This window comes from Tamandua tetradactyla, chromosome 5 (assembly GCF_023851605.1).
Source record: "Tamandua tetradactyla isolate mTamTet1 chromosome 5, mTamTet1.pri, whole genome shotgun sequence".
In the NCBI taxonomy this organism is placed as follows: Eukaryota; Metazoa; Chordata; class Mammalia; order Pilosa; family Myrmecophagidae; genus Tamandua; species Tamandua tetradactyla.
Genome location: NC_135331.1, coordinates 113,956,680 through 113,976,124, shown reverse-complemented (window position 1 = coordinate 113,976,124; position 19,445 = coordinate 113,956,680). Strand labels below are relative to the sequence as shown.

At 37.3% G+C, this 19,445-nt stretch overlaps 1 protein-coding gene across 1 annotated transcript in view; it reads right to left on the bottom strand.

Annotated features, from left to right (window-relative positions):
* The window catches only part of HCRTR2 (hypocretin receptor 2), a 99,597-nt gene extending 80,380 nt beyond the window's left edge, over positions 1 to 19,217 (bottom strand). The window contains exon 1 of the mRNA XM_077159235.1: positions 18,995 to 19,217. Within this exon, the coding sequence (XP_077015350.1) occupies positions 18,995 to 19,217 (223 nt within the window). The remainder of the gene's footprint in view (positions 1 to 18,994) is intronic.
* Between the last annotated feature and the right edge of the window lie 228 nt (positions 19,218 to 19,445).

The following is a 19,445-nucleotide window of genomic DNA, read 5'->3' as shown; positions in this document are numbered from 1 at the left end:
TGTTGATGATGAAGTAGGAATAACACATATACTTAGAAATTTGTTAGTATCTTACTTTTTTTCTGATTTAACATTTGAAAATGAATATCCATGTTTAATCATGTGCCGAATTCTTTTTAAAATGCCATGAAATGTAAGGTTTCTAGATTACATAATTATCACTTGTTAAACAGAACAGTTAAAATATGAAATACATGTTTACAATGAACTCTATTTCTTTTACTATTATTATTAAAAATAAAGCATTAATATGGTCTAGGGAATTCACTTAGTTTCTTAGCAACATAAAATATTTTTCCTATTACAAGGTTAGTTATAGTTGAATTCACAAATAATCAATGTTTCCAATATTATAATATGCATCTTAATGCTATTGAAAATAAATAAAAGCCCTAAGCCTTTATGCTTTCCAAAGTTTCATTCTAAGATCTGTAAGATTCTACTCCTTTTTCCTAATAATGTTGTTAATAATAAAAATGTAGGAGATGCTGCATTTTAACTCAACTACTCATGATCATGGAAAGTAAAGGAAATTCAGAAAAATGAAACAAAACCTTATTTAGGGCACTATTTTTAAATCTCCCATTTATGGCCCAATGTTAGGAGATAATAAGCTGAGAACCTTTCATAATGAAAGGAACAGAAGAGGAAAGGACCTGCAAAGGCCAGAAAAGTGAAAGGTATTACCTTATTCATTAAGGGAACTAATTCTGTGGTATTGTAGTCACTACATTGATAAAATTAATAATGCTACCTCTGAACATCATATTTTATATAAAAAAAAAGCATTTGAAAAAAAGTTATCACATAAAACCAAAGTGGGATATTTGATGAGAAGCCCAGAGATAATGATACTTTGATTAGTTCTCACAGGTAAACAGGATAATGAGTTAGGATGGAGGCAGTGAGTATTCCTTCTTTCATTAATTCTGATTTGCCAGAGAGGTAAATGAACTGCAAATTTGCCACTTGGAGTGGAAGAAAGAAACAAACAACTCAAAAAACTGAAGTCTTTTTCTATCATTCTAAGGATACTAAAAACAAGTGGTAGCAAAAGTTTAGCTTGTGAGAGCCCTGAATCTATAGCACTTTTGACTTCTTTCTGTCCCTCTCCTCCTCTTATCCTCTTTCATGATGCTCAGTCTCCTGTATTAAACTTTCTTTTCTCCTATCAAGCTAAATTTATACTTCAGTATGCTGCTCATATTTCTTTAATAGCAGACACTATACATTATGTTTTACTCTAATATATTGCATTTGTTTCCTTTTCATGAACGCCTCGTGGATACTGACAAGATCCTTTTGAACTTTGCTTCTTCTGTTCAAGGAGAGTGAACTTCAAACAGTTAACAGATGCTGTTTCAGTTTGCTAAAGTTACCAGAATGCAATATACCAGAAATGGGTAGGCGTTTACAAAGGGGGTTTATTGGGTTAAAAATTTACAGTTCTAAGGCCATGAAAATGTCCAAATTAAGGTATTAACAAGAGGATACCTTCACTCAAGAAAGGTCAATCCTGTCCAGAGTTTCACTGTTACATGGGAAGGCACATGGTGACATCTGCTGGGCCCTTCTCTCCTGGGATGGTTTCCAACATGACCCTCTCAGCTCCTGTGGGTTCTTCTGGCCTCTCCTGGGGTGTTTTCCCCCTACATCTCCAAATGTCTGTGTCTGAGCTTTCTGCAAAATGTTTCCCTCTTAAAAGACTCCAGTACACTGGTTAAGATCCACCTTAATGGGCAGGGTCACATCTCCATGTAAACAACCTAATCACAGGGCCCCCCCCCATAGCCCTGCCCCCATACATTGGATTAAAAGAGCATGGCTTTTCTGGGGTACATAACAGTTTCAAACCAACACAGATGCTCAAAAATTCTTTCATGAATGGATTGAATAAATGCATGGATGTATGTTCTCATTATTAATATTTAATTAATATCATTTCAACAATAGCACCACTCCAAATTAGATTTCAAGAGACCCTCAGGGCCCAGGTTGCTAGCATTTTCTCTTGAGAGCATGGTTGTTACTGAACTTACAAAGGAACCACTTCCTGTGACCTGGCAACCGTTCAGAAGCCTCCCATCAATATTCGTCATTTCTTAAATCTGAAGACAGATCATGTTCCCTCATGGGACTTTTAAGCACTTATAATACTGAATAGCCAAAATGGAAATATAAACTACAACTTATATTCAGTTCCTCTTTTCTATACTGAGTATACAGATTAACAAGTGATACTCAGAAATTGTCTGCAAAAGATGAAGGCATTACATTTAGTAAAAACTGAGTTCACAATATTTTATAAATCAATTCCTTTTTAATAAAAGCCAAGAAGGTTCCTAAATCTTTTTATTGAACTGATAAAGAAGTTCAAATTTAAGTAGCATGAACTGAGTATAAAGGGGCATCAGATTAGTTATCATTAATATCATTGATAACCCTTTAAATGAATATGACTGCACACAGTTTTTATGAATATATTCACATATATGGAATAGATCAGAAAAAGTTTAAGTTCACATATTCCGAAATCTGAACTGTTATAGTTCAAAGTCAAAATGTCTCTTCTCTAACCTACTGCACCAAATATAGCTCATGTCTCATAAATCTTGCATAGTATTTTGGTAACAATGCTCTTTGGAAGTACAATATTTACAAACTACCAATATACCAAGAATAGGGTAGGTTCCCATCTGTCTTCTTTGGATTATATGAAGCTTGTTAGAGTCTTAGGATCCCTCCTTTTTCCATACAGAGGATTAAGGATATATCAGTGAAAAAATACCCTTCTAAAATCTTAGTGTAGACAAGTCCTTGGAGGAAAGATTTCACCCTGTTTTAATTCGTACCCATCAAGTACTTCTTAATTAACAATATCATTGCTCAAAACTTTTCTGATGGTTTTAGAATCTCACTAATCCTAATACGCATCCTGAGACCAACAATTTCTCACATTTGTGATTTAATAAATCAGCACCTACTAGGTCTAAATCACAGCCAATCCTTTGTAATGGTTTTGTGCAGCGAAGCATTTTCAGTTTTCAGACACTGTTCAGTTTTTTCCATGATATAATTAATAAGCGATATTTATTATATATAGAAAATATATATGTAAATTTCATTTCATGGTTCAAAGGACCCATAATCAAAGAAAGCAATGCTTATTTTAACTCCAAAAAAAACCTGACTTCATATAGAAAATCATGATTTAAAACATGCATTAGAAAAACTTCGCATTACTACTTCCACTATACTGTGAATTCTGTTTATCATTCCAGACTTTTGAAATGTCCACCTTTTGGTAAAGCTGCACAACAACAAAAAAAGTATATCACAACAATAAATTGCACCAATGAAATACTGATGCCTGTACTTAAAATGTTGGTAACTAAGTATATTACTTCAAAGTTATCAATGAGAGAGACTTTAAGGCTCCAAACCTTTCTCTTCCTTTCCCTCCTCCACTCCTCCTATTGGACTTTTTGCTGCATCTTCTTGTTTTCATGCCTAATTCCTCTTCAGAACAGTTTTTTAATTTTCTCTCCTCTGACAGAAAACCCTCCAACTTGAATTTACATTTATTTAAGTGCTTATTTTATGTGTATATTTTTACACTCTTCCTGAGAGAGAATTTATGTTGGCTTTCAAAATAAAAACAATACCATAAGAAAGCATGAATTAACCTGTTGTGAAAAAATAGAATAATGAAACCAAATATCACAAGGATGTGAACAAAGTACAGTAAGGGTAAGACTCAAGGTGAAAACTGTGATAATCCATGTTAAAAACAGCCACAATTCAAAATATGTAATCTAGCATAAAACCTCAAGACACAATTCTTAGCAAGACTTTATTTAATGCTTATGTGAGAACCGTAAGCACTTGGAAATAAGAATTTACTTAAATTTCATAACAACCAAATGAGATATGTACTGTGTTTAATGCCCTTTTTACAGAAGAGACCGATACACAGAAAGGAGAGGAAATTTGCCCAGAGCCATGTGGCTGTGAGTGACAGAAAACAACTTGGATTTCTGAGACTGTCCTTTAAACTACTGTCCTATATGACCTAAGGCTTCACTATTGAAAATGAAACACATTAAGTTCACCTCATTGGCAATAATATGAAAGAATATACATGTTTTAAAAAGATAGTAGAGTGACGATGATTAGTAAGGGAAATGTGTGCTGTGAAAATATGTACCTAAACAAAATCATTTCAAGAGTAAAAGATCATTTCTTCAGGCTTGGAAAATACACCAAACATTATTCAAGAAGAGCATTTTCCTTTTTTGACCAAATGTTAACTAACAGCGTCCTGATCCAGATAGCCTTTAAGTTTTTTGAAATGCATACAAATGCTTTCTCCTGCTATTGACACTGGAGAGGACTGCTGATTCTTATGGCTATCATGGATCGATTGTGATTTGCATCTCTGCATGCATACGCATACACCTGTGTGCACACACACATACACATACACATACACACCCTGGCATTCACCACTCCATATACCTGTTAACAGATTTGCATTGTCTAGCATGTTTTTAATTATCCTAAAGACATGGTCTAATTAAATCTCATAGAAATTGTCCATGTTGCTTGCATAGGCACAAAGAAAAGAAAAATATCTGAGTTGCAAACTGAATGTGGATGGTGTGAAGATCAAGCCCTGCCTATTTCCTGCTGGACAGTTACATGAATCCCTAGCACTTAAAACTCTACCTGTCCTTGGCCAATCTCATCATGACCCTTCTACTATTCACCACATTTCCTTTTCTTTCTGTATTTCATGTCTCGCATAACAAAAAGACAAAGACAACAATCACCCCACTTTCTTTGGCCAAAAGCTTCTATTAATCAGCAGGTCCTTTTCAGTTCTCTATTTCTGATGGCTTGCCAAGAGTGTTGCCAGTATTTTTCATAATTCTTTTCATGTTTTTACATAACCGATTTCATGGCGTAGGTTTATACCCTCATAATCTCTCCCCTGGAGAGTCTCAGCAGGTTCTTAACTTGCTCTCAGTCTCTGATCTCTTATAACTTCAAAAAACTATTACCATTGCTCTTGGTGTAATATTCCTTCGCAGACCTCTGCTATATCTAAATAACAACATTTTCAAATGTAACGATAAGCATTTGAATTTTTTTTAATCCAGTCTACCATGATACACTAGACAAGACTGGTTCAGATATCCACAAAATAATGAAGACCATGAAAGCAGGGGAAGTGTCAGCAGAGTTTAAGTCACTGTTACTTGAAGTTATCCAAAAAAAATTCTATGAAGACTTGTGTTTTATTGAAATTCCATGAATGACTTTTCCCTGCATGGTCTTGAAGCATTTTTTATATAACTTAGGCCATCATAATTTCACTCTTACTACTTTCTCATCTTAGACAGAATCCCTTTTCCTCCTTTGAAACTACTCAAAATTAAACTCACATGTCAGCAATACCTCAAATACTACCTCTGCAGTGAAGGAACATTTCTGACCCCAAGTCAGGATCCAAATATTACCTTTCTATGTTCTAACACTTAACATATGTTGCTTCAGTAACCCCCATATTACAGTCTATTGCTTACATGCTAGTCTCCCCACAAGATTAAAAATTCCTTGTAGGTAGGGACCATGTCTCATTCACTTTTGTATTTCCTCCACAGAATGTAATAGAGCAGATTATACGTTGTGGGTGTTCAATAAATATTTGCTGAATGAAATAAGAAAAGGAAATAGCTCTAAATTAGATAAGCCCTAGAAAATCAGTGTTTTGGTTCAGGATGCTTTCTTTTTCTGGCTCCTTTTGCTGCTTAAGTTGGACTGAACCCTCTGGTACTCTACGTTGCTTTTATTTCCATTTGTGTGATAAAGATATGTTCGTGTGACTTCCAATCGACTATCTGTAAAGGCTTCCATAATCGCTGGTGGTGACTAATGGAGCAGTCTTAGTAGTCTCTCCTCCTTTTTCCAAGACATAAAATATACGCCAAGCTTCTTAAGCCACTAACAGTGATGTTGATATGGGCCTCCCTTTTCTCACATGAAAGTTAAGACTGGTAGACAGGATGATATGGAGATGTCCTGAATTCTGAACTTCTGCATTTCTATCCACATTTACAGAGTTATGGACCTGTCAGGATAGAGGACTGGAATCATGACAGATTGGGCAAGATTTAGTTAGAGCCTCTTGGATGGAAAGTTGCCTGTGGTCCCCTTATGGACAAGTAAGAAATATTGTAGGGCAGGTTTGTAGGCAGAAGTGTGAGGTTTCTCAAGAAAGCTGTAGCTGATGTGGGATACATTTGAATGTCCTTTATGAAAGGAGTGACTAGGGAACTAAGCTGTGACTGAGGACTAGGTGACCGGGAGAAAGTTTCTGAATCAGGCTTCCTAAGCGAGAGGTGAGAACTTGCAGGCAGGGTCACTCCTTGGGACATCTGCTGGAGGTCATCAATGTCAGTCCCTCTCTATCTATTAGTACCATCATTTAAACAGTAGAGAGAACGAAAAAATGTATGTGCAAGCAGTGCATCTTTATATCTCCTTGGGAGCATGGATTATATATATATATTTTTTAGTACTTTCAAAATAAAATATCAGGAAAGCTAGTCAAACCTGCTGCCTTTTGAGTATACAAAGAGCAAAGAGTATACAAAGAGCTTTGTTCAGCGAGCAAAGATGGCAGCAAAGATGGAAAGAGTCAGAGCGTAAGATATTTGGATTCACATGAATTGTGAGAAGTTTCTAAAAACTTACATAATAAATAAATGATATTGTACTAAAAAAATGTATGTTAAACTTGACTTTTTCATCTTCCACCCCTTCTCCTATCCGCATCTCTGTGCCCAGGAACCTACAATGGGTTCTAGATCATTGAGGCAGTGGTGGTTAGTCATTGACACTCAAGACTCCTTCAGTTGAGTTAGCCAGAAAATGTACAGGAGAATTGGTGTTATCTTTAACTTTCATAAATTTTTAGCGGTTATACAGACCAGCATTGATGTATTATCAAGGCAAGAACGGAAAGGGGGAACAGGGAACTGCATTTACTAACTGTTCAGGGATGGGAAGGTCAAGTGATGAAATATAAAGTTATTTGGACAACTAACTCCACAAAAGCTGTCTAATACCAAATTTCACATATGGCAAAAACAGTCAATAATAGCCCTTATCACATTGGTTGTTATGAGATTAACTAAGGCAATGTAGAGTGCTTTTTTTCAAGAGCTGTGCAATTAGGGTACTATAACAAGAAAGCTTAACCTGCAAGTTTTACTGCTCTCCTCTTGGTTTAGAATCCTGAGAAAATATTGATGAAATTGAAACTACTGATAAAATCCAATTGAAAACTGATTGAAGTTCTACTAGAATTAGCCTTCTCCGGGAAAAGCTTCACTTTGATTATTAAAAAATTCATAATTATATGAATATTTTAGAAAATTGAGGGCCAGAGTAAGGCAAAGAAATTTATTGTTTTCCTTAGTCTCTATTCAATTGTGCCTATAAATACCCAGCTGTCACCAGCACTGCTCTGTACTCTGTCTAAAAATGCGATTTTTTTTCAATTGTCTGAACAGTTCAGAGTCTTGGATTGGTGTAAGTCACTAGCAATAGTGGAGACTGACAGAGAGTTGCTAAAACTGAGTGTCTGTGGGATGTCGGAAACATCCTGGGCTGAGCTGGAATAGCTTTGACTCCCTTTATGGCAGAAAGTATAGACAAATGGTAACATTCAGTCAGGACTTCCCTGCGTCATCTGGAACAGTATGATCAAGTGTTTCTTTCGACTTTGGTAGAAACATAAAAGACAACCAAGAATAATTTTGAAATAAAAGATAGTAGTTTTGCACATTGCATCTTCTCAGTTATTGCAATAGTGTATTATTTGGGAAGATCTTGGTGTATCTTTGCTCAAAAGAACAAAAAACTGCCATGGTTTGTAAATAGCATCTGCTTTTCATGAGAAGAGCAAAATAATTTCATAATCATATCAAGAAAATCTCAGTGCTGGGAACAGATTTTCCGAATGGTCTCCCATAATCTTTTCTTTAACACGTATACAATATTTAGTTTAACTTGTGTGTTCCTTAAGATGTATACCCAAAATGTCACAAATATAATTTAAATTATTGAGGTTTATTTCAAATCTTCATGTCGAAGAAATTTAAAATCTGTAATTACTGATTTAAAAAGTCGATTTAGTCTTAAATGCTTCCATTTGCTCAAAGTCCAACAGTTTAATTCATTTGTTAGCTAAAAATTGCCCTAGGCCTGACATTATTCTTGGCACAGAGGATTCAACTGCAAACAAGGAAAACAAGGAAACTACTCTTGCATAACTTACATTTTACTTAAGGTGGGAAGTAAACAATATAATATAATTTCAAATAGCAATAAGTGCCATGAAGAAAATAAAATGAGATGCTATCATAGTGCACAACAGGGCATGGTGATTTAAACTGGGCATTTTGAGAAACCTCTGACAAGTTGACATAGGAACTGAGTAGGAGCCAGGCATGGGCAGGGCAGAGGGCAATAAAAGCAAAGGTGAAGACTTCAAAGCAGCAATATATTCAGCCTGTTCAAAGAAAATGAATTATGCTATGATGATCAAGCTCCCAAAGGATGCTCCTTTTTACACGGATATTAATCCAAGGACTTCCTCATCTCTATTGCACTTATCTTTTACCTCCTCAAAGGCTGTAGTTCATTTGCTTAGGGAATAGTTGAAAATATGTCTTGACTTTGGAAAACTCCTTAAGGCCTTATATTCAGTTCTTGATATTTAAAAAGTTTGAATGGTAGCTTCTTAATCCTGCAGCAAAAAAACAAAGTGTATTAAAATCATATTAGTCTTATCATTTAATCCCACAATGATGTGGTGGGGGAGGGGTACATGTTTTTATTTCCATGTTTTTAAGTTCTAAAATTCTCATTTTCCCTCCCTCTAAGATGATTTGGTGTCTTGTCAGTGACTAATTCAAGAAGTTCATTATGCTTGGAGGAAAAAAACAACATAAATTTATAAATGAGGATAATCTTCATGTGTTCCAGGAATCTGAGTCACCATCATCCTGATGACTTCAAAGAATAAGGTCTTTCTAGGATTTCCTGTGTCCAAAATATAAATCAAGCACATAATTGTCCCAATGTCTATGAAATTCTTTTCTTGCACCAGTCAGTGAGATTTTTTGTTAATGTATTTGTCTTCAGGCTTTTGAAAACTGGGGAGCTTTCATATTAAGCATTCCCACTGAGGAGATGAAGGTTTGGCTATTTTTCATAATGAAAAGTTGACTCAGTTTCACAGAATCACAAAATCGTTTCATAAGCCCGTAGTCAAACTGCCATATTCTTGTCTCAGAAAGATTAGCACCATCTGCACATTTCTAAAAAGACGAATTGTCTTCAAAATCATATTTATAAACAGTATAGTTCCCTACAAAATTGAATGACTCATCGAATTCATTCTGAGTTAATGAAATAAATTATTAGATCCAGTGGCTTTCTAACCCTATTTCAAATGAAGCAGTGATAAAATCAAGGCCTTAAAAAAATAATAAATAAAAGCCTTACATGGTTGCAAATCATGTGCCTTATGTATTCACTTTAAAGTCACTAAGTAGAAATAAAAATTCACTGGGATTCTAGAAAAGGATATACCAATTTTTAATCACTGCTATATTTTCTCTGTGAGTGAAGATAGCAAAGAAATGTTGTTAAAGTATCCACAGTTTTAGAAAATTTGAAGTATGTTACCACACCAACTTGTGGAGAAATGTGCTCTTAAATTCTTCAAGGGTGAATGTGGGGTCAATATAATATCTTCACTGATTGTTATAAATGCTACTTAGAATCAATTTTGGAATGAGAATATTTAGAAAGATGTAAGAATCTGGAATGCAAACTTTGGAATTTAGTTGGAAAATATGAAACAATTCTCAAAAAATCGCAAAGTGTCCATTTGTTGGGGTTCAGCACGAGGCCAAAACATGGTCTAAAAGCAAAATAAAGTTTGAGTGGCTAGGTGGTTAGTATAGTGAACCACTGTGACCCATACAGCTAAATAATTATAAAAGTGATTTTAGTGAAAAACTCTAAAGGTTATTAGACATATCAATTAGATATATCAGTACTCCAAAATTCAGAAGTATATCTTTCAGGAAAGAAAAAATGAAAAATTATTTTAAATATCTCTAATTTAAATTTCAGGAAAGCAAAAAGAGCAACAGTTTTAATTTTGGTCTTTTTTCCTTCCTTCTCTCTTTCTTCTTTATTTTCTCATTCCACCTTCCCTCCCTCTCTTCCTTATCCACTATATGGAAAGCCTCATGGTAGTAATCATAAATAGAGGATTTGGATTTTACCTTTTAAACAATTTTTCTTATAGTTAAGCATGCTTCATTCGATGAGTTACAAAGAGAACACAAACCCCAGTGTGAAAACCTTTACAAGTTTTGCTTGCTTTAGATGTATCCTCTACATCCCCACCACACACACACACACACACACACACACACACACACACACACACACACAGAATATTCTCATCTAAAAACAAACCAACAGGACTCTTTAGAATCCTTTAAAGGTTCTACCAAACCCACAGTGGCAAACTGAGATCTTCAAGATGGTACACAATGCTTTTTGTGACCCAACTCTTTACTGCTCTAGCCTTGTCTTCGTACTCTCCTCATCTACACTTATATTGAGTTACCCAATGCTTAACATTCTCTTCATAATTCATGCTATTTCATGCTTCTTTGATTTTGCTCATCTTGTTTCCTCTGTTTAGAATATCCTTGCCCAATTTTCTTCACCTTGAACTCATTCATTAAAACTGATTTTAGGTATCATTTCTTCCTGTATCTTTCTCTAATCCCCAAATGGAGCTAAGTGCCCTTCTACTTCCATTGCATCCTGCAAACTCAAGCACTTGCCATATTATGATATTATCCATTTATACCTCTGTCTCTTAAATGAAAGTGTAGATTCCTTGACACCAGGGTTTTATTATCTTTGTACCTCCAGTCCTTTGTACAGTAGTTGGCACAAACTCTCTAAATATTATCAGTTACATCTATTGGCAGATATCCAAACAGTGTTGTCATAGTCTTATGCCATTAAGTTCTTGATTCCTCTAAGTTCCTTTGTTCTGAGTCTATGCAAGTTAATAATACCTTCTACCAGTATGTGGTTTCTGTGGCAGGACCATGGTTCCCCTACATTTCCCAGATTCCCTTGAAGTTTGTTGATACTCTGAGATTAGTTTTGGTCAAATGATTATGAGCAAGATTGATATGCATTGCTTTAGGGTCAAGGTAGTTAATGGCCCCAGTATATTTTTTTAAAAACTTTTTTATTGTAAAATATAACACATATACAAAGCAAAGAAAGTAAAAAGTAATTGTCACACTTCAACAAGTAGTTACAGAACTGATTCCAGAGTTTGTCATGGCTTGCCATTCTACCATTTCAGATTTTTCCTTCTAGTTGCTCCAAAACATTGGGTGGTAGAAGGGATATTAATATAGCAGTCATTAGCAGTCATACTCATTTGTTAAATCTTATTTTCTCTGTTATACCTCCTCCTTCTCCTTTGATTCTTCTACCAATCTGCAGAGATGTCCTTTCTGACATTTTTATATTAAGAAGGGGTGTCTACACTAAAAGATAGGGGGATGTAATTAACATAATCTTAGAGAGGCTGGTCCTCTTGAGTTTCAGGATTATCTAATTAGGAATCCTATAGGCATTATAGGTTCCAGGAAGACAAACCTAGCACATGAAACCTTTATAGAGTCTCAGTTTGAGTCCTAGGTGTTCTTAAGCGTCAACAAGAGTGACAGGGGTTGGGGTTTAGCAGACCTTGGCAATTAGCACTATCTAACTGAAGCTTGCATAAAAGTAGCTGCAGAGGGTGGGCCGCGGTGGCTCAGCGGGCAAAGTGCTTGCCTGCTATGCCGGAGGACCTCGGTTCGATTCCCGGCCCCAGCCCATGTAACAAAAACGGAAAAACAAAATACAATAAAGCAAGAAAATGTTTGGAAATGTTTCCCTTTCTTCCTTCCTTCCTTCCTTCTCTCTGTCTTTCCTTTAAAAAAAAAAAAAAAAAAAAGTAGCTGCAGAATAGCCTCTTGACTCTATTTGATCTCTCTTGGCTCGCTGATGCCTTATTTTATTACACTTCTTTTGGTCTGAAGGTGTTGTTGATCCCACAGTGCCAGAGCCAGATTCACCCCCAGACTCAACACCCTTTGTTGTCAGGGAGACTTTCACCCCTGAATTCCATTTTCATTTTCCCCTGCCATGCCAACTTCAGAAGTTGTATTAGTTAGATAGTGCTGTAAAACAATTTATCCCTAATCTAAACAGTTTAAAACAATTAATATTTATTATTTTCATAATTTCTGAGGGATCAGGAATCTGTGATAAACTTAGCTGGATTTTTTTTTTTTTTTGCTCAGTGTCTTTTCAAGCCTCCACCTAGTCTTAAGGTTTTGCCTCCAATGCCTCCAAGCTCACTTACCACAGGCCTCAGTCATCTATGGCTGTTGACTAGAAATTTTCATCTTTTACCTGATGGGCTGTTCACACCAAGGCAGCTTACTCCCCTCAGAGGAGAGAGAGAAAGAGAGAGAGAGAGAGAGAGAGAGAGAGAGAGAGAGAGAGAGAGAGAGAGTGCTGAGAGGACCCTCCAGGCAGAAGCTGTATTCTTTTAAATGCAATCTTGAAGCCATTCTTGGTTGCTCAGACCAATCCTGGTATAATAGGGGAGGGACTACACAAGGGTGTGAATACCAGGAAAGGGCCCTTGTTAGGAGCCACCTTGCAAGCTGGTTGTCTCAGAGGCCATGTGTTGAGGTAATGCATAAAATATAGAGGACACCTCTCTCTGAGTCACTGCATAAAGCAGACTTTTCCAAACCACTTTAAATATTAAATAAGTAAGAAATAAACTTTGTGGTGCTGAACCAACGAGAATCTGAATGAATAGCCCAGCTATTCAGACCAATAATGGTATGTAAAGATTGACTTATTCAGTGAAATCAATAGAAATGCATATGATATTTTTTAAGCAAACAAATATTTCAAAACAAGAAAATGAATGATTATATTTGGAAACAAAAAGAGAAAAAAAAACCAAATATATTCAGAATATCTGAGATCTTAGGCCCTTACTCCAAAATTGTGTCTAAAGACAACACTTACAATGACGAAATTACCCTTGGCCACAATTACCTAACAATTTTTTTTTCCCCAGTGATTCACCCCTCTGACAAGGCAGCACCTACTTTACCTTGAAATTTTCTCTTGTAAAGTAACCCTGGTATGACCTTGACTAGCTTATCAAATGAGCTCATTCCCACAGCTGAAGAACTATAGTCCATCAGCGAAACAGCTTGGCAACAATCCAGGACACTGTAAATCGTCTAGAGGGCACACCTGACCATCACTTCCTGCCTCCTTTCTGTCTGTGATCCTCCAGGCAGGGTTAGAAGCTAGGGAGAAAGACAGGGTGAAATAATGAGACAAACATGGACCGTAGACCCTGATAAATCATATTTGTTACCTGGGGCACTCACTTACTGTCTGACTAAACTTTAGAACAAGTTAAAATAGCTTTTAGAATTTCACTTTCCTCATCTGGAAAAAAACCTGTTAATCACCTCATTATAAGTTTTTTTTTGTGTGTGAGCCATCCATGAGATGCATATGAACTGTAGCCTAGCATATAGGTTCTGGCATATCATCCTCAATAAATATCCTTTCTTTCTTTTCCTTTGCAGAGAGAGAGAGAGAGAGATGGATACCTTCAGCTGTACCCATCACATGACTTTGGCTGAATGGTACTGAGGAGCCATAATTTAATAAAGCCAGCACTCCTATGGGTGTGGGATATCCACAGGAATAGATGGAAGGCTCTTCTTTGACCAAAGAACATCAGTTGGTGGATGCCCCTGAAATTTGAGATTCTGAGTGTGAATTCAATGACCCTGGAATGCTAACATATATATACGAGAAATCATATGTATATCTAAAATGAAAAAGAATAAAAATTCACAACTTACCTATTTATACCCTACTTAAATCAAATGAATTTTTGAAAAAATAAAAACATTGTATTTGTTGTACTTGTGTTTTTGGTTCGGCATCTTTGGAAAATTGGGAGTTTTTCATAATTTCACCCTGCTTATTTATTTTCTCAATTATAGGAAGAATCATTACATTTAAATTATCAGTAGCACATATTATTCTCATTATTGTCTTTTCATCATAAACATTGCAATTAACTGTAATACAATTTAAAAAAAATTATCCTTGGGAGTCTATTAGAGTCATAGACCTGATTCCATTACCAAGTAAAACTAAATGGTTATGGTTTAGGCAAAAATGAGAAGACATCAGTTTAATTCATGTTCAGATAAGTATGTTTTACATTTTATAACTAAATAGGTTTAAACCTTAATGGCTAATATTACCTTTTAAATTCACTATTCACCACTTCTACTGGGTCTTGGCAGAGATAAATGTTGAATTATCTCTGACCTCTTTCTACTTTCTGTTTAGGAAAAAGTGGGCTCACAAACACCCACGGAGTTGAATTTTATAGTACTAGAGTCAGAAAGGAAATGTCTCTTAGGCTTAGGAGTAGAAGCAACTGGAAATGCTACCATTTCAAGAACTGCTTCCTCTGTAGGAAGCAGCCCTATTCACAAACATTTTCCCCTAAGCCACCAGTCCAATATACCTCAATTATTATTGGGTAAATTTTTTGATAGACAATGTGCTTTAACTAAATTAAATCAACCTATTTCCAGTGTGTGTGCGTATGTGAGTGCACGTGTCACATGCTTGGGCATGTGTATACCTGTATGTATGTGTGGGTTATTTAAAACGTTAATCATGATCAACCAATCAACCAACTTACCAACTAGCTAACTTGATAACTCTGAATTAAAGGGACCCAGCGCAGGCAAATTTAAGTTGAAAGAAAGAAAATGCACATGATCAAGAAATCAGGATGACATCCATAGAGAGGTGGGAAGGCAATGTTAAGTAGTCAGTATGAAGGGAATGGACATCGGCTATGGGATGGGTGGGTGGCCTTGGTATGGAATAGCAAAATGATTGAACTCCATTATACTCACATCTTTTAGGAAAACACTTGATTGAGATAAAGGCTAGGTTAGAGCAGAGGCCATGAAGAGCTCCAGAGCTCCAGGGAGAGATTCAGTGGCGGGAAATGGAGGGATAGAAACTGGCATTAATTAGTGTCCACAATGGGTCAAGAAAAAACACATACACATTTTATACATGAATACATATAAATATACAAATCTATATAGATATTCCTCTTTATATATAGAGGGAAGAATATTTATATACTGTATCCTCTTAAGATGTCTAAAAGTTAGGCATTATTAACCTTAGTGTGCAATCTTAAAAAGAGCTGGAGAGCTCAATAACTTGCTAATGGTCACAAAGGAAATAAGAAGTACAGTTAGAAGATGTCTGCATTTGTTGAATGCTTTCCCCATTTTGCATTTGGAGAAAACAGGGAAGATAGAAGTGTGCCAGGTGGAAATCACAATAACTTTGAATGCAGAAGGAAGAAAGCCATGTAATGGCTTATTTTTTCAAGATGTTTAATGTTTGAGCTAACTAGAACCCATCTCTCCTTCCAGGCTCTACTTGAGGATTTAGGATTAAGAATAACATCAAACATATCCTTTTGACTGTCCCCAAGAACTCCCCCCCCACCACACATACATAGACAGACATTAGTTTTACAATACATTTATCAAAACCTATTTGTTGAATAATGCAGTCATATTCTGGCCTAAAGTACATGACCTACTTAGGAATAGGATGTATATGACATAATTTTGGAAATACAGGAAAGTAACTCTTCAAAAATAACCCTGCCCCATCTTTTCTTTAAGGTTTAAAATTCCACATCTGTCTAATTTATTTCCAACATGAAAATTTCTGTGTCTTTTATTAGAATGCAAATATTCATGAAACTGTATCTTTAGTTTTCTACCTTATTATGGATGACTTCGGTCATATATTTTTTTTTCTGAAACCACTTTCTATCTCTGCAAAGGAATATTCAATAGTGGAAAGGGGGCGTAATGAGAGCAAAGGACTATGAAGAGAAGAAAAGAAATGAAGGGATAATCAAGACTTTGTCATTCTGCTCAGGGCATATCCTGTTCCATCACATCACAAACAGAACATCTTAGGGAAACGACTTCTAACTGATGGCATTAGATTTAGAAGTTCAACAAGGTTGAAATTTCCCAAGTAATCAGTGACATGAAAGTTCAAATGAGGCATGGACCTTGAAGGGACTATGATTACATCTTCTGCCTACACGGTGGTATTTCACTTTCATACTTAACGTTGGCTCTTTATCTTGCATGAATAATGTGATTTCTCGTCCTGCCACTCTCTACATAAAATTACTTACACCAGGGGGTCAAAACTGCGATTCCCAATCTAATCCGTTTTGCAAATTTGACAACGATATCAAAGAGTAGGAAGTTGTCTGTGAGTAATGACACTGCTCATTTGTTTAAATGTCAAACCTAAAACTCTTAACTTTCAGGGAATACATTAGCTAAGAGTGGGTTTCAGGTCAGCAAGGAAGGATGTCAATGTTATTCAGTCCTGAAGAAAATAGCTGTCAGCATCTTGGGAGCAGAGTGCTTCATGTAAATCTTTCTGTTTAAACTAAATGGAATTGGTCATTTTGGCTCCGGGGGCTTTGCACAGTGTTCTCTTCCTTGACATTATGAAACAAGTAATCTTTCTGTAAAGGTGTGTCCTTCTTGAGACTAAACTCCACAGGCTGGCAAACACGGACTCTTAAACTATGTATTTAGGGTTCAAAGACTGCATTTCTGGCCTGTACAAAGCCAACATAATATAAGAGCAAAGAAGAGCAAATAATCTCTGATAAATCAGAGATTTATAAGTAAGATTATAATTAAGCCTGAAATTGAATTAGGGAAGGGAAATAGTTAAGGTTTATAGCTATTCTGCAAAACAAATGCCAAATTTCTACTGAAATGCTATCCTGTTCCTCTCTGGATGTGTTTGTAGGTGGATAGAATGGTTTTGTTATTTACCCTTCATGATACTTTATTGGCAGTGGGCATACATGCAGAAGAGGACAGGAGGCACATTAAATAGGCTTGCAGGCAACCAGGGGCAGAGAATCCATTCTCTGTGCACTTTCTAACTCTAGAGTGGAAGAACAATGGATAATTCTGGATCTGAGGTCAGACAAATAGATACGAATATAAATCATGTTCCTTAATAAATCATTTCATTTCTGTAAGTCGTCTTTCTTCTGTAAAATGTGGGTTATTGTGATTCTTGAATGAAAGTGCACATGAAGTGGCCTGGCCCACAATAGGTACTATCAGAAGTTCGCTTTTGATTGTTCACTTATTACTAATAATGGGTAAAGCAGTAAGATGTTGCTGTGTTCATGGCCATGTGTCTTCATAGTTGCACATCTGAGGATGCATGACAAGAAGGCAAGCAAGAAAGGCACTGTGATTTACAATCTAAACCTTAAAGCCTCAAGGCCTAATCACAGGCTCCTCATCTCTCTCATCAAATATATTCTACCAACTCTCTCAAGAATTCCTCTCAATCACATACTATCAGCCCCTCCACCTGCTGAATTGGAGAGAAGCTATTTTGGATGCTTCCGATACACATGGGGAGAGAAGGTAAAATCAGATTAGTGTTGAAAGACTGCTAAGTTCCTCCTCATCCTCCACTGCAGCTACAAATTCTTTGCTTTTGACTTCAAAGCCTCCCAGTCTAGCTCACCTCGTTCACCTTCTCTCCCTTTTATAACAGAGTTAAGAGTACCTTCTCCTAGCCTCCCTCATCCTCTCCTGTCATTTCCAACAGAGACTTCCTCCACACTGCCCTCTGCATTTGAAATACCTACCATTCTCCATTCATCAAGGTATACGCTCCTTCCATTCACAATTCATTTTAAGTCAGCCCTCCCAAAGATTCTTTCTTAAAGTGGATTCCCCTCCCACCCTAATAAACTATATCCAACATGACGCCAAAGCACCCCCTCCCCAACCCTCAGAAATTGTGGGAGGGAGGGAGTTGGGAGGGGAAGGGGCTAGGAAATCTAGGTTTACCGGCAAACGCAGACAAATAGAGCCCACCATAAGGTTTAGTCTCATTCTTGAAAAGAAAATTAGTGAATACAAATATATTTTTTTGAGCCTAGTACTTAACATACTCTGAAAATCCTATCGGCTGAATGGTTGAATGAAAGAAAGCATGAATGGCTAGCTGGCGGCTGGCTGAATGATTCCGATTTCTTTGGGACTTTTCTCTGGTGCCCCTCCTTCCTGCTCCCGGCATGGCTCCTGTTTAATTCAGCTTCAGGAGGAGAGTGCACCTCCCAGCTTTGCCTCTGCGCCCCTTCATTACCACCCATTGATGGGAACCTAAATCATCGCGCCGGAGAGCACTCTACCTAGGTCAGAAATCCTTTGTGACTTCAACAGCCAAAGAGAGCTTGCTCTCCGTACGGGAGCAGCTTTGCATTCTGCAAGCTTTACCTTTCCCCAAGTCTCCTGGAACACCCAGATACGTTACACGGTTACACAAAAGGACGATTAATCCCCCGACACTTCACAACATCCACCTGGAGATCGCAGTTGCTGCCTCTTTCCGGGCGCTTACAATCTAGGTGCTCGCAAAAGAGACGCGGTTTCCCTCTTCTCCCTACGGGAAAAGGAATAACCATCCTAGGGCTGGGTCCTGGTACGTAAAATCAGAAAACTTTCTTTTTTTTTTTCCTTAACAGAAAACCCCGCGCCGAGAGCGGCGACCTCTTTGTTTGCATCCCAGGGGGAGGGCATGGGTCTTCCCAGCCTTTGCAGCCCGGGTCAGAGCGGAGGTGACAGCCGTTTGGAGGGCTGACCGGGGCGAGACTCACCCAGGACGTTCCCAATGAGAGCCACGACGAACACTATGATATACCCGGCGATCAGGACCCACTCATATTCTTTCGGGTGCAGGTATTCCCTCCACAGGTACCGCAGGAATTCCTCATCGTCGTAGTCGGTGGGGGTTAAAAAAGGCTCTTGAGTTTCATTCAGCTCCGAAGCGGATGACCAGTTGCGACAGGGGGGGGAGTCCTCCAATTTGGTGCCGGACATCACGGGCTCGGGTCCGGTTTTGTTCAGTGTGGCAAGCTCCTCTTCCCCTGCCCCATGAGCACGGGGAATTTGCGGTGGGAAAGGCTGCGAGGAGGGGCGAGAAGGGGCTCCAGAGCAGAAAATGACGTGAAAAGTTCCTGAGCCAATGCCTCCGGGGCCTTACGCCGGGCAACTTCTGCAGCGGCTTTGGCTGTCTTTGCAGGAGATTTTGCACCGGTAAGAAAGGCG